The sequence below is a fragment of the Meles meles genome, chromosome 6, assembly GCF_922984935.1.
Source record: "Meles meles chromosome 6, mMelMel3.1 paternal haplotype, whole genome shotgun sequence".
NCBI classification, from domain to species: Eukaryota; Metazoa; Chordata; class Mammalia; order Carnivora; family Mustelidae; genus Meles; species Meles meles.
Window position 1 is genome coordinate 111,262,597 of NC_060071.1, and position 15,783 is coordinate 111,278,379.

General features: G+C 37.4%; 2 protein-coding genes across 2 annotated transcripts in view; both read left to right on the forward strand.

Annotated features, from left to right (window-relative positions):
• The window catches only part of LRRC9 (leucine rich repeat containing 9), a 109,599-nt gene that overhangs the window by 19,335 nt on the left and 74,481 nt on the right, over positions 1 to 15,783 (forward strand). Inside the window, exons 8-12 of the mRNA XM_046007218.1 lie at positions 1,693 to 1,848; positions 3,838 to 4,034; positions 4,937 to 5,068; positions 9,848 to 10,024; positions 10,358 to 10,475. Coding sequence (XP_045863174.1) covers positions 1,693 to 1,848; positions 3,838 to 4,034; positions 4,937 to 5,068; positions 9,848 to 10,024; positions 10,358 to 10,475 — 780 coding nt within the window. The remainder of the gene's footprint in view (positions 1 to 1,692; positions 1,849 to 3,837; positions 4,035 to 4,936; positions 5,069 to 9,847; positions 10,025 to 10,357; positions 10,476 to 15,783) is intronic.
• Positions 11,958 to 13,971, forward strand: LOC123944766 (NADH dehydrogenase [ubiquinone] 1 alpha subcomplex subunit 1-like). The gene is made up of 2 exons (XM_046010107.1): positions 11,958 to 11,990; positions 13,644 to 13,971. The coding sequence occupies exons 1-2, from the start codon at positions 11,958 to 11,960 to the stop codon at positions 13,854 to 13,856; spliced, it is 246 nt and encodes an 81-aa protein (XP_045866063.1). The 3' UTR covers positions 13,857 to 13,971.

A 15,783-nucleotide genomic window follows, 5' to 3' on the forward strand; every position in this document is an offset into this window, starting at 1 on the left:
AACATGAATATATTATTCAAAAATAAAAATTAGGGGTGCCCGGGTGGCTCAGTTGGCTTAGCCTCTGCCTTTGGCTCACGTCATGATCTCAGGGTCCCTGCTCAGCAGGGTTTCTGCTTCTCCCTGTCCCTCTGCCTCTGTCTCTCCTCCCCTCCTCCCACTAACTTGGGCTCTCTCTCTCTCTTGCTCTCTCTCTCAAATAAAACCTTCAAAAAGATAAAAGCTAAAGAAAAGCAGTATTTTTTTGTCCCCCACTTAAGGGATTCCCAGGTTAAATTTAAATTTCAGATAAGCAACAAATAATGTTTTAATATCATACTTCTTAAACTCAGTTATACTTAATTCACTTATACTCAAACATTATTTACTGTTTACCTGAAGTTCAAATTTAAGTTGGCATCTTATATATTATGTAGCAGTCCAATCTCTACCCATGTTCTCTCATTTTAGAATTCAACAGAAATTTTTTTAGCTGCCACTGACTCAAAGAATGCTTTGAGTCAGTGGCAGCTAAAAAAATTTCTCCAAATAGTCAAATATTAAGAAACACGACTTGCCATTCCCTTTTTTCTTCTAATTCAGTTGCATTTCCAAAATAAGCTCTTTTTTATCGAGAATTTGTTATACCTTAATCATCCTAAAACACTTTTTTTTCCCCTGAAGTGTTCTGTGTTATTAATGCCTAATTTTTTGCAGAGGAATTTAGTCATTTCAATTTCAGAACTTCATAATATGCATGGGCAAGGGAGTTCTTTTGGCCTGTTCATCATGCCATGTATTTGTGTCTATTCCATCTTTCACATCAAATAATTCTGTTGGGATTTTGTTTATCCACACGCTACCAAATAAATCACATAACAACAGCCTGCATCTAGTCCGGAACGGTGTACAAGGCTTCCACATTAACTGACGTACAGTTTTCCTAATAAAGAGAAATGCCTTCACTATTTCTAGGTCACATTTAATAGGGCATCTGATTTGTTCATTTTTTTCCTTAGATAGTTCTTTTTGACTAATATTGCTTATGAGTATTAGCTATATTAGCATAGCTGGTGTATTTTTCAATAGTAGATTTAATCTGTTTATCATCATGTATTTATTAATAACTGGGTGATCCATTGGTATTAAGGTATTCTAGGTAATGGGTAGATTGACAATTTAATCAGTTGCTCAATTTAAAACAAGTTTATTTAGAGCATCCTTTTAGAGAATTGGGGGGGAAACCCATCAAATCCATGATTTCTTAACCATCTGTTTAAAAACTCAATTGGATAATGTTACATTTGCTTTTAATGCTTTTCGATGTATTTTTCCCTAAATTAATCAAACAGGGATAATGTAATTACGTATTTGCTTCAGTAGTACTGCTTCTTTTGCAAAATGATATAATTTTATAAACTGAATTCTATTTGGAGGCTCTTAACATTGTCATCTTCGAAATAAATGTGAATATGCCTCACACTTAAATATTATCCACAAAGAAAATCTTTGGAATTTTATATTTTGCTTATTAAGTTTAAACATAGCACTATGTATCCATTATCATTTCAGCTGTCTTCATTATTAGCAAATGTGCATGCAAAACTTTCTAGTGGATTATATAGAACATATCACACTACTGTAATGCCACTAATAATTACTTTTAATGTTTTTTGCTCCAGCTGATTTTTTTGTGTTTTTTCCCCCTTTTAGACCACAGCAATGAAAAAAATAATGTATTACAATATGCGTATAAAAACTGTTCAGAGGCATCTTAATGAAGACCTTGAAAAATTAAATGATCGAAAATGCAAATTACAGAAGTTGCCAGAAGAACGCATAAAATTATTTAGCTTTGTGAAAAAAAATGTAAGATTTAATATAAAATTTCAGTGGCCATAGCTTCAGAAAACTGGTGATAAGAAAAAGCATTACTTTTTAAATTTTATATATATAATGTTTTCATTAAAACTTCCAAGTTTGCCCCCCAATTTTTTATTCCATTTGCTTGACTAAACTTCATTGTGTGCTTAGAAGTCTGCAACCATAAAAAGGTACAGGCTTGTTAATTTATAAACATTTTAAAAAGCTGAGTAACTCAATATAATTCCAAAAGTTATAAAGATCTATTAGAGTTATTTCTGCTGCATTTTTATTAGACACCTTCAGGCTATGCTCAAAATTCATATTTTTGCCTCAAGTGCTAAAACACCCCTTTACTAATATTATTAAGATATTAAGACAAGGTGGGAACTTTAAATCAAGCTATACTTAGGTAGTTATTTTATGTGTGCTTTTTTAACTTGGAGTAAATTGGATTTCCTTTACCAAAAGTAGGCTCTGAAAAATTAAGGATTATTAACTTCAAAATAGAAACTTTGTATATATTAGAACTTACTGTATTTTTTTAAAGGCAAGAAAATATAATCATTCAACGAATGGTATCAAAAACACAAACTATTTGGGAGTAGGGGAATTGGATTCTTAGTTTACACTTCACCAAAAATAAATGTCAGTGGGGAAAAAAGAACTAAACATAAAAATTTTAAAAACCTGAAAAAACTAAAAAAAAAAAAAAACCTGAAAAAACTGAAGACTATGTAAATGAATATGTTTATCCGATCTCAGCCTGCCAAATAAAAGAAATACTAGAAATGACAGAAGAACAGAGTGTAGATTCGATTGCAAAAAATAAAAGTAAAACATTTGGTACTTAAAAAGCATCATTAATAAAAGTAAACAATAAATGACAGTCTGAAAATGTCTTCAACAAACATTCTGGACAGAAAGGAAGTATTATTCATTGTTAAGATAGAATAGTATACTACCACTAAAACTCAAGTCTTTTAAATATATTTAATATTTTAAGTAAATAAATAAATAAATTTAATATTTATAAATACATTAATTATCATTAATTATAGAACATATAGATAAGTTATATATTTCTAATATAAGCAGGTTTTAATTAATGGTATAATAGAAATTTATCCTTAAAGTGAAACATTAACAGAATTTATTTTTGAATAAAAAAATAAACCAGTATATGGAAATCATTTTATATCTACTTTTATGTGGAAATGAATGTATTAAGTAAGACTGCAAATGTGAAAAATAATACCTCTAGATAAAATAAACTATAGACATTTTTATAAATATGCTTAATTTGTTTCTTAACAGCTGGATATAGCCATTATAGAGGGGGAGAACAGATAATTAGTTAATTTCTATTTATATACACTTCTCCGTGTATAGTACAATTTATCTTGAAATCCTGCAAGGCAGAGATAAGGCAAGGCAAGTGAGGCACTCACTGTGGGCCCAAAATCTGTGTGCTAAAAACCTCAGTAACCACAATAAATCATGCCTAGCGCAGTATTTTTTAAAAATGCAAATGAATGCCAACAAAGTCCATTATGAATAAGAAAAAACAAAATACCAAAATTTTAGACAAAGACCTTGCTATGCTGAGCCATATATAGGAGACTGCGGCAAAAAGAAAAAATAAGCATCCCTATATACATGTTTTATACATATGCTATGGTTGATTTTTTTCCCAGAATATTAAAGTACTTGAAAAACTATTGAAAAATTGAATAGAAATCATATTAATTTGAAGTTTAGGTATTTTATTTATACCAAAACCAGTATTTGTTATAATTTTACTTTGCCTTTATAATAGAAACAAACCCGTCACTTAATATTTAAAAATCCATTTCTTTGCTTTTCTCATTGTCAATTTAAAAAACTGGCACATTTGAAGTATTTAACTAGATTTTTATTTTATTAATTTAAATTAACTATATATTTAATAATTCCACTAAAAAGTTTTGCTCTCTGGCACACTGATTTCAACAGCTGGAACGGGAACTTGCTGAACTCAAGGGATCTGGCAAAGGGCACAATGATAGATCCAATAACAATAAAGTAACTGAACTTGAAAAATCAAAGAACTGTGAAACTGTCACAGAAGAACCGAATCTTCAACAGAAGATACTGACCAAACTAAATGCCTTGAATGAAAGGGTAACATTCTGGAACAAAAAATTAGATGAGTATGTTTTATGAATTATCTAGTTGTTCAAATTTGAAAATAAGAGAATAGAACAAACCTTCTAGGCTATCAGTTGAGCTCAGTTCCTTTCTTCATGAGTGGAAAGAACTGTATTATGAAGGAAAACATGGAATGTGTTTCCAGTCCAGTTCCCAGTAGAGCTAGACATCATTGGTTCAAAGTTGACACATGTAGTTTTTCCAGAGGCAATATTTACTTAGGCATAGCGAACTTGCCCCAACTGGCTTCCTGTCACATCACTGCTATAGTGTTTGCAAACTAAAAACGGAGCTGCTTCTGATGCAGAAAACTCACCACATAGATCTGACTGAGCAAAGCATATATATAGTTGTCCGGAATCATGTAGAAACAAACTCTGGTTGTGTACCAACTAGAAATATAAAACAAGAAGACATAGTAAGTACTCTAAATTTTTTAATTACTAGGGCACTAAATGGATAAGTAGGTTTGCCCTGTAAATACTACTACAACTAATAATAACCTAACATTTATTGGGTTCTTACTTAGTGCCAAATTCTTTGCTAAGAGCTTTACAAGAATTTTGCATATAATCCTCAAAAAAGCTTTTGCAGGTGTAGTACTATTAATATTGCCATTTTACTAAGAAACTACAGCATAAAAAAGATCTGAGAGCCATAAGTGGTGGAGCCAGGACAGCCTTCTAACCTCCACATATTCTGAAATTAACATAATTTGAAGTGATTTTAATTGTCAGAAATAGAATATCTTTTCCTTGGTTTAACTGTTAACACCAGGCTTTATTTATTCATTGACAGAAGCCTATATTTTCACATCAGCTATTAAAAAAAAAACTATTTTAATTTTATTGTGATTTTTAAGTGTTTCTAATAGCTTTGGTTTTTTTTTTTTTTTCTTAAATAGAATTGAAGCAATTTATCGTGTTGAAGTAAAGCAAAAGAAGAAAAGTCATGGATTATTGATCCCATTTTTGTTAATTGAATTGGAAACTGTGGGAAATATCCACTTTGAAGAAGGCACTCGATCTGATGACTGGTAAATCTATCTGAAATTTACTTACAGCTTTAAAAATAATTTTTGGTGCTTAAGATAGATCATCAACCAAAATACCAACTTATAAAATCTCAGGATATGCAATTTTCAAAAAAACTTATCATATAGAATATTCATCCACTGGAAACTGGCCATTACCTATTTTGCCACCAATACATTTTCTGTTGCCAGAATACAATTTTTAAAAGTTGATGGCCAAATATTAATTTTACATATGTTTACACTGTTCATTTCTGGACTAGATACAAGCCTGGATTCTGAATACTATATGAGAAGCTAGAATAGAGAAGGAGTGCAGAAGCAAGATTGGCCACAGGAGGTTGCAAACACTGGAGGAGCCTCCCTAGCAAATTTCCTGCAGGTCCATAGTCACAGTCAAACCAGTTGTCTAGAGCTAGCGAGAGTTGGGGTGCACATGGACTTTGTGAATTAAAATAAGGCATACACTTGGGGTGCCTGGGTGGCTCAGTGGGTTAAAGCCTCTGCCCTTGGCTCAGGTCATTATCCCAGGGTACTGGGATCGAGAGCCCTGCATCGGGCTCTCTGCTCACCACTGGGGATGCTCACACACTCCAGTACCACTGAATGAGTGACAGTACCCAGTGAAATGATGGGCCCTTATTCTCCTAGCCTCTACCATACTTGATGCTGCTAACCATTCCTTCTGTAACTTCACCTCTCTTGTTTTGTTTCTTTTTAAGATTTTATTTAATTATTTGAGAGAGAACACAAGTGGAGTGGGGGTTAGGGGGACCAGAGGGAGAAGCAGGCTCCCCACGTGAGGCTCGATCCCAGGACCCTGAGATCACGACCTGACTTGAAGGCAGATACTTAACCAACTGACCCAACCAGGCATCCCTCACCTCTCTTGGTTTTTGTACTGCGACATTTTCTATTTCCTTTTTATATTCTCTTGCTAGTCTCTTGTATTCCTAAACTTTTAAAAACTACTTACCGTTACAGTCTTTCTTCTTTACTCTATTCCTGTAGATGCTATCTGGATGTCCAACTGGTAAGGCAAACTCATCATATTCAAAAGAGAACTCATCTGTGAAGTAATAAAATACATAGTAAGGTTAGAGTCAGAAAACCTAGGTTACACTCTATGTACATAATCTTGAAACAGTCATTTAACCCATTTGAACCTCATCTCTAAAAATGAAAAAAATGAAAATCTACCACAAAAGATTACTGCTAGGATTAGACAAAGTAGTGTGAAAATTCTTAGTTCTTAATCTTTATGTTTTTGTTTTCTATCTACAAACCACCCTTTCTACTGATTCCTCCATTCATGTTTGTGGCACTACCATCCTGCCAGTCATGCAGACGCAATCAACACTGAAGCCATTCTTGACTGCTTTCTCTCCCTCAGTCTCCACCTCCAGTGAGGCCAAGACCCTCCGTGGTATCTCTAACATTCATTCTCTCCTCTCCGTAGTGGCCCAAATCACCTGCACACAGGGCCTCAGAACCTTCCTCTTAGATCTGCATGTATTAGGCACTTGGTATTTGCTAATCAATCAGTAAAGATAACTAAAGGATTTCCTATGTAGTCCCTGCTGGCATTTCCTACACAGAGAAAATTGTTTAAAACAAAAGCCTTTTATAACAACCTGTTACCTTCCAAATTATATTCAAACTCTTCACCCCAATATTCAGCAGCCTTCACTGTATGGTCTCTGAACTAGCCTAACTCCTTTTCAAGCTCCTTCAGAGTCAGCCAAACCATGTGTGCCTCACTGCTTGTGGCACATACCTGCTATACCACCAAATAAGTGGTTTCTTCTATTCTGCTGCCTTTGCCAGAATGCCCATCCTTGCCCACACGCTCTATCACTGTCTGTCAAAACTTACTTTATCTTCAAGGCCAACATCAAGAGCCATCTTTTGTGAGAGATTTTTTGTCATTTTTATCAGATTAGTCATTATTATTCTTTTTGAATCTTCATAGCACTGAGTTGTTCTCTCTCCTATCTTCTACTCTAATTTTGCCTGTACGTGTCCCATCACTTTTATGCTCCCTTTGTTTATAAACTCAATGAAGAGAGAGACTGCATTGGTGTTCATCTTTGAATCTTTTCTATTCCATTCTCTTGCTCAGGATCCATCCACTGTGTTTCTACTATGGGCAAGGTTCTATTCTAGGTGCTAGGGGTAAAAGGCATGGGTCCTGCTCTCATCAGGCTGCATTCTGGTATAGGAGATGATGGTAATGAAACTGTATTCAGTTGTGGGATAATTGTCAGTATGGAGAAGAATGGCATTCAAGCCAGAATGGGGATGTAGAGAAAGTTTTCTAGAAGTGGGGACGCTTGGTAAGGAGACGCTTTGATCTGAATTTTGTGGACAGATAGAAGTTGACTATACAGAGTATTAGGGGAAGGACTTCCCAGGCAGAGGAAACAGCATCTGAGCTAGTAGTCTGAATTTTGCCCTTAGATCTATGGGACTTTTTGGAGAGGTAGAACAGATTTAGATACTACGTTCTATAAATTTCTATAGTCATTATTTCAGATTCAGACTACAATGCATGTATCTCAAGCCAGTAATGACATGCCCTCCAGTGCATGTAGCATGTTACTAGCAATACTGTGAGAAGTATCATCCTCTGTGAGGACCTGGTAAGAGTAATAGTGGAAGTCACAGTACTTCTCTGTCAGCATAGGTCTGGTTCTCCCTCCTCCAGCAGTATTCCAGCACTCTGTGAATGATGTCTTTTCATCCCCAGCATGGCCAGGCAATGCAATGCACTGTTTCATTGCTCTGACCCCGGGTAGCACAGAGCCCATGTTCTCTTAGCACTGGGGTCGCCAGTCTCCAGGGCTCTAGGAATTCCATGCAAGGAAGGGCCCCGCTACTGAATTTCTAGGCAGAGGAAAGTTCTAAGAAAGGACCACACTTTGTGGAGTTTCCTGTGCCATTCCTGGTTCTTGCATTCCTGGGAACCAAACTAGAAGTTAGGTATTGTCCATTTATCACTGATATCTATTCTTTAAAAAAAAAAAAAAAAAGACTAGGGGTGCCTGAGTGGCTCAGTGGGTTAGGGCCTCTGCCTTTGGCTCAGGTCATGATCCCAGAGTCCTGGGATCCAGCCCCGCATTGGGCTCTCTGCTCCGTGGAGAGCCTGCTTCCTTCTCTCTTCCTGCCTCTCTGCCTACTTGTGATCTGTCTGTCAAATAAATAAATAAAATCTTAAAAAAAAAAAGACTAAAAAGAGATTTATTTGTTTATTTGAGAGGGAGAGAGAGAGAATCTCACACATGAGTGGGGGGAGGGTTAGAGGGAGAGAATCTTCAAGCAGACTCCCCCCAACTGAGCGCAGAGCCAAAGGCAGGGCTCAATCCCATGATTCCAAGCCCACTACCTGAGCTGAAACCAGAGTCGGATGCCCAAGTGACTGAGCCATCCAGGTGCCCCACTTACATCTATTCTTGATTGCCCTTTAATTACTATATAACAAAAGCTTTATCTCAATAAAATGCCTACAGCACTTGTTTCTATCAAAGTGCAACAAAAAGAATAATAACAATAAATAGGGTACAAGGAGTAATGAGAGCTTCTATGGTTTCGGGACATATAATGTAGGGGTGACCTGGACTGATTAGGCCCAGACAGTGATCCCTCTATACATGCGACTATAGGTTTCCCACTCCTCGTGATGATGTAGCTATTTAGCCAGACCTCTGAACTAATTATAGTAGTTGCAACACTACTTATTATATATCTTTCTCCCTATGGGCTGGGAGCTCCTGTGGGAATGGTTTGGTTTGGGCAGCTCACTTTTCAGTTCTAAGGGAAGAGTAACTGGGCAGCGCCCAACTGCCCTGGTTTAGTCTTTGCCAGTGAGAAATGCAAATACTCTAAATAAGTTTGTCTCAGGGAGAGACCACCACCAGGAGCTCACTTCAGTGATCCTAATCCACACTATGCTCACGCTTTGGCTGATATGCCGGTAAGGACCAGACATCTCATTACAGGCAAGTATATCCCATATAAGATCACTTAACTTCCTTTTCAAATTGATACATTTTAAAATATCATCTTAATTAAGCCAAATTCTGTGCTACTTTAAGACAGGACATGGCCCAGTAAGGGCAGTAAAGAGCATATGAGCACTTCCAAATACATTTTCTTGAGATCTTCACATAGCTGGCCCTTTCTTCTTCATTTCTTAGTTCAAATATCTTCTCTGAAAGATCTTACCCAAGATCAGTTTTAAGTAGCCCCCACTCCAATCCTTAGACTAAACTTCTCTTTCTTCTAAGACTTTAACAGTCTAGAAGTGATTTTATTTATTTCTTGTTTGGTTTTTGGCCAAGTTCTTACAATATAGGTTCACTGCGAGCAGGGACCTTGTCTCTTTCACTTCTATATCCCTGGTTATGAAGTTATTTGTGGTGGTCCAAGTGAGAGATGATTTGGACTAGGGTAATAACAGTGGTGATGACATAGTGTTATATTCAGGATGTATATTAGACGCAGGGCCAAACAGACTTGCTGAACGTGGGGCAGAGAGGCATAATGGAGGATTACTCAATCAAAGTATCTTTTAGTCAGAACACATATATAATAACTAATAAAACTCTTACTTTAATGTTTCAAAGTTTAGCCTCTCTTTTATTGATCGAATAAATGTGATATGCCAGTGTATCTTTAGCAAAAAACATAAAATAATGGGCTATAACTTTTATATGTAACTTTGTGTTCTTCAACATTTTTAGGACAATCTGTTCTTTGTATATCTTCTGTCTTCCCATATAGGTTTAACTCTTGCTATGAATTAATTCTCTCACGTTTTTGTACATGGGACTTCAGAACATATGGTATTACAGGAGTGAAAGTAAAACGTGTCATCAAAGTCAACAACCGTATTCTGAGACTAAAATTTGAAGAGAAATTCCAAAAGTTTTTTGACAATGAAGATATGCATGATTCAGAGTAAGAAGTTAAACTCTATAAGGAACATTTTTATAGAAGTGTGATTTTATTTTGTACAAGAGTCTTTCTGTTTTAAAAGTTAACACTATTAAAAATACACCTCATTAGTAAATATTGCCTGTTCATGCATTTTGACTAGGATGACTTTACCCACACTGGGGCTCTTTTTGAGATTGAGGGGGATTGGAGGCTTAGTAATGACGGTGAAACATTCATTATAAATGAGAAATATCCTGGGCAGGATATACAATTGTCTCATCTATAGCTAAGCTTTTTAAAAATCAATTCTCAAACTTCTTTTTTTTTTTTTTTTTTGTCTCAACTGTTCTTAAGGAACTCTCGAAAGATGCTGGAATGTCTTTTTTATGTTTTTGATCCTGAAGTTACAGTAAAGAAAAAGCATCTGCTCCAAATACTTGAAAGAGGATTCAAAGACAGTGAGACAAGCAAGGTAGCATAAAATGTCATTCAGAATAATGCTTTCTTCCTAATGAATAAAGGTCTGTCATTGGTTAGGCAGGGTTCAATTCTTAATCCTTTTATCCATATTTAAAACAAACTGCTGTTTCACAGCTTGGTGCTGGAAAGTATAGCATCTTCCTTCTTTGTATTATTCCAGAGTAAGTCCGTCAATTACTTCATCTGCCTGACTTTTTCTTTCTAGGTATCCTATTTTGTGTTGTGATCTTGAAATCTACTTCTCTCATCTGTTTTAAACTCTCTAACGTTCATCCTGAAAACACTTCCCACCTTGAAAAAAAGAAATCCATCCACTCGACACTGCTGGGCTTTCTAGCTATCATCCTGTTTTTCTGTTTCTCTTTTACTGCCATACCTCTTTATTCTATACTTCATTGTCCCCACCTTGCCCCTGGTCACACTGAGCTCTAAAATATCCAACCACCCCTCCTTATTCTTTCACCCTCTTGATAAGGCGGCTGTAACACGCAGGTATAGAGCGGTACCTCCTAATCCTTTTCACATCATGGCACACATGAAATGATAATGTTGCTGCATTTAAATCCTGGCTTTCCTGCTCACCAGCCATGTGCCTTCACATAGCTCTGGCTCTTTCTTCCTATCTGAATGAAGGCGGTATTAGCATCTAGTCCACAGAGTTGTTGTTAGGATTCAGGGAGGTATGCATTAAAGAAGTCTTGGATACTTGTACATCCGTGTTCATAACATCATTATTCACAATAGCCGAAAAGTAAAAACAACCCAAAGGCCCATCAGCAGATGAATGGATAGACAAAATGTGCTTTATCCATACAGTAGAGTGTTAGTCTGCCATAAAAAGGAATTAAATTCTGACACACGCTACAATGTGGTTAAACTTTGAAAGAATTATGATAAGTGAAAGAAGCCAAACACATGGGCACCAGGGTGGCTCATATGGTTAAGAGTCTGCCTTCAGCTCAGGTCATGATCCCAGGGTCCTGGGATGGAGTCCCGTGTCAGGCTCCCTGCTCAGTGGGGAACCTGTTTCTCCCTTTGCCTCTCTGTCTCTCATGAATAAATAAATAAAATCTTTTTAAAAAGAAGCCAAAGACAAATGAACAAATATTGTATAATTCCACTTACATGAGGTACTTAGAATAGGCAAATTAGTAGAGACAGAAAAGTAGAGACAGAAAGTAGAATAGAGGTTACCAGGGGGTGGGGAGGACAGAGGGATAGGGAGTTATTGTTTAATGAGCACAGAGCTTTTATTTGGGATGATGAACATTTCTGGAAATGAATAATGGGGATGGCTGCACAACATTATAAATGTACTTAATGCCAATGAGTCGTACACTTAAAAATGATCTAAGTGGAGTTTTACTTTATGTAGTTTTTACCACAATAAAAAAAAAAAATCACCGAAAAAGCATCACAGCCACTGAGTGGAGAATGGACTGGAGGGAGCGGGAGCAGATGACAGGGGCAGTCGATGGAGGAGATACCGCAGCAGCTCAAGCTAGAGGTGAGGGTGGCTTCAGCAGGGTGGTGTGGTGAGAGTGCCCTCGCTATACTTTCTAGAAGAGAAGTGAGGAGGAGGTGAGGAATAGAGGATTTTAAGGCGGAGGGTGCTCAGGGTGATTCCAGAGAACTATGAGCTATCATGGGCACAAAGGGTGGCGGAAAGACGGGGCTAACGTTTGTGTGTTTTCTGCTTACCGGACCCTGTGCTAGTGCTCTATGCCCTGCACCTCCAGCAGGAGACAGAGTATCCTTAAACCTTCTACCCGCCCTCTGGTAGGGCAGCCACCAACCAGAGGTGACCGTCGAACATTTGAAATGTGACTTGTCAGAATTGAGATGCTCTAGAAGTTTAAAACAAATAGTTTTGAAAGACCTAGTATAGAGAGAAGACTATAACATCTTCTATTGATTGCATTTTAAAATGATAATATTTCAGATATATTAGATTAAATAAAATGTATTATGAAATTTTACCCCCAAAAATTACCCAAAAAGTTCTTGGACCAATTCCTGGCACATGAAAAGTTTTTATGTAAAATTTACCATTATTATCTGAAACATCTGATGCTACGGACTGCTCTTTCCTTTTTGGAATTAGTTTGGCATCCACGATATTACACTATTGTTATCCTCCTATTCTTCTGATTATCCCTGCCTTTGTTTCCTTTTTATGCTTCCTCTTCCCTCTAAACATGAGAATACCACAAGATTAAGGTTCACTAATCTACCCTTTTTTCTCTGCACACTCTCAATTACTCTTATTGTTAAAATCTTAGAAATGGGGGAACATAATTGGCTAGAAAAATCACTGTGTATAGCACATCGATCTGATAAACTAGATTTCTATACTATGATGAGCATGCAAGGAGTAAAGATGAGTATTTGCTGCATCATTTAAAAGACGGAAAAGACTATTAAAACTAAAAACATGAGCTGCATAAGCAGTTTAGAAGATGAATTTGATTTAGATTGGCAGAGGTCTGGAGGGCAGGGGAAAATAAGATATTCTCTTTGATACCCAAGGACTTGGTAAATAGCCATAGAAGAGGCATTTAGTCCATCTTTGCTTTCTCCAGAATGTACATCCTCAGCCTTCTGATCTCTGCTCTGACACCAATAGCTGCCGTTCCTACCTGGTTACTCTGCCTTATCTCCTTATCTATCTAAAACCAGCCTTTAATCTTTTGTCCATAAGCAATTCTCCCGTCTTGTCATTTTCTACTAATAATGCTTTCATTCTCTTCACCGACCGGACCAGGTTCAAAGCCTTGAAATCATATCTGACCACTCCCTCCTCCACTATCCATATATCGAATCATTTACAATTCGTAGTGATTCTTCCTTTATGGCATTACTTGCATTCTTCCTTTCCCTCCCCATTCCCATTGCCTGCCACCACTTCGAACATTTCTTCCAGAAGTGCCTGAGTGGCTTAGTTGGTTAAATGTCCAGTTCTTGATTCCAGCTCAAGTCTTGACCTCAGGGTCTTGAGTTCAATCCCTGCATTGGGCTCCATGCAGGGTGTGGAGCCTACTTAAAAAAAAAAAAATCCGTCTTACTGTTTGCTAGTAGTTTCCTGGTAGGCAGTCCTACCCTTGGTCTTCCTCTCTATTCCATCCACCTTTAACAGTACAAATTAATCTTTCCTAAAAAGTTATTTTCAGAGATCCTGCCTGGGATCGGCGTCATGGCCGTGTGCTTGGTCATCCCCGGCATAGCCACGGCGCACATCCACAGGTTCACCAACGGGGGCAAGGAAAAAAGGGTTGCCTATTATCCGTATCAGTGGATTCTGATGCAAAGAGATAGGCGCATCTCTGGAGTTGATCGTTACTATGTGTCAAAGGGTTTGGAGAATATCGATTAAGGAAGCATTTTCCTGATGGATGAAAAATAACTCAGTCATGCTCATCTAGCCCTTCTAAAGGTTATGCAGTGTATTAACGGAGTGCATAATAAAAAAGTAAAATCAAAAAAAAAAAGTTATTTTCATCGCTCACATTGCACTGTTTCAAGATGAAAATTCTTCAGTAGCTTCCCATTACTGATAATAATGAAATCCAAAGCCCTCTGCCTGGCATTTAAGGCCCCTCAAAATCTACCTTCAGCCTAACTCCCTATTACCAAATATACAAATATCCCAGATGAATTATGTACTTTCCTTACGATTCTCCTAAACACACCTCAGTGCCATGCCTCCCTCTGATGAAATGCCCTTTCCTGCTTTTCACCTGTGGCAAACCTACCCTTCAACTCAAGGACTTCTACCTTTGTGCAGCCTTTCCTGAGTTCTCAAATGGTAGGAGCCCTTTTACCTAGTTTACGGGTCTATCAAAAAGTCAATATGGAGAACTATAAACGAATAATTTACTTAAAGAACTCTTGAGCAAACTTAATATATGTGCTGCCAAAGCGAGCACCCCTTTAGCAAACTTAAAACATATATACTTACAGGGGTGCCTGGCTGGTTCAGTGGGGAGAACATGTGACTCTTGATCTCAGAGTCATGAGTTTGAGACTTGTGTGGAGTAGAGTTTTAAAAAAATTTTTTTTAACTTTTAAACTTGTGGGGTGCCTGGGTGGCTCAGTGGGTTAAAGCCTCTGCCTTCGGCTCAGGTCGTGATCCCAGGGTCCTGGGATCGAGACCCACATCGGGCTCTCTGCTCCGCGGGGAGCCTGCTTCCTCCTCTCTCTCTGCCTGCCTCTCTGCCTAGTTGTGGTTTCTCTCTGTCAAAAAAAAACACAACTTTTAAACTTGTATTTCACTTGTCTTTTTTTCTTTAATTTTATTTATTTGACAGAGAGAGACAGCGAGAGAGAGAACACAACATGGTTAGTGGGAGAGGGAGAAGCAGGCTTCCCACCAAGCAGGGAGCCCAATGCAGGGTTGGATCCCAGGACAGCGGGATCATGACCTGAGTTGAAGGCAGATGCTTAATGACTGAGCAACCCAGGTGCTCCTTTTTGTCTTTTTTTTTTTGAGAGATAGGTATTATTTATTATTTATTTATTTGAGAGAAAGTGCAAGAGAACACAAGCTGCCAGGGGTGGGGGAAAGGGGTGAAGGGAGAGGGAGAAGCAGGCTCTCCACTGAGCAGGGACCCCAATGCAGGGGCTCGATTCCAGGACCCTCAGATCATGATCTGAGCCGAAGACAGACGCTTAACCAACTGAGCCACCAAAGCGCCCCATCTTTTGTCTTTCTTTTTATGTAGGGCTGAAACCTTTGATATGAGGTTGGAACTCCTGAGTCTTTCTTACATCAGGCCACAACCGTATTACATACAAGTTTCAGTTTCTTTAAAGTTGAGCATGAACTTAAAGATTCTTGCAAAGCAACTTGAGTACAAAAATCAAACTAGTTTTAGTTTGTATGATCCTCCCGGCTACCACCAAACTTCTGTGTTTGCCTCACCTTCATATATTCTAAAAGAAGCTTCTAATGATTACTCTCTCTGCAGTCTTACCAAAGCTTTCCACTTAGTTTTCATAGACACAACTCTCATTCTTTCTCATATTTCACTGTTTTATTTAATGTGTATAATTTCAATAACCAATATAACTGGTATAAAAAAAAGTTTAGGAACACAACTGGCTTTTCCTAAACATGAAACACAGCTGGGTGGAATAGAAATACATCTGTTTTTTAAAAAACTTTTATTACTGAAATATAGATGACAGTGTTATATAGTTTCAGGTGTACAATATAGTAATTCAACAATTCTATACATTCCCAGTGCATACCTCGACGTCTAGTTACCATCTGTCACCATACATTATTAATAATATTATTG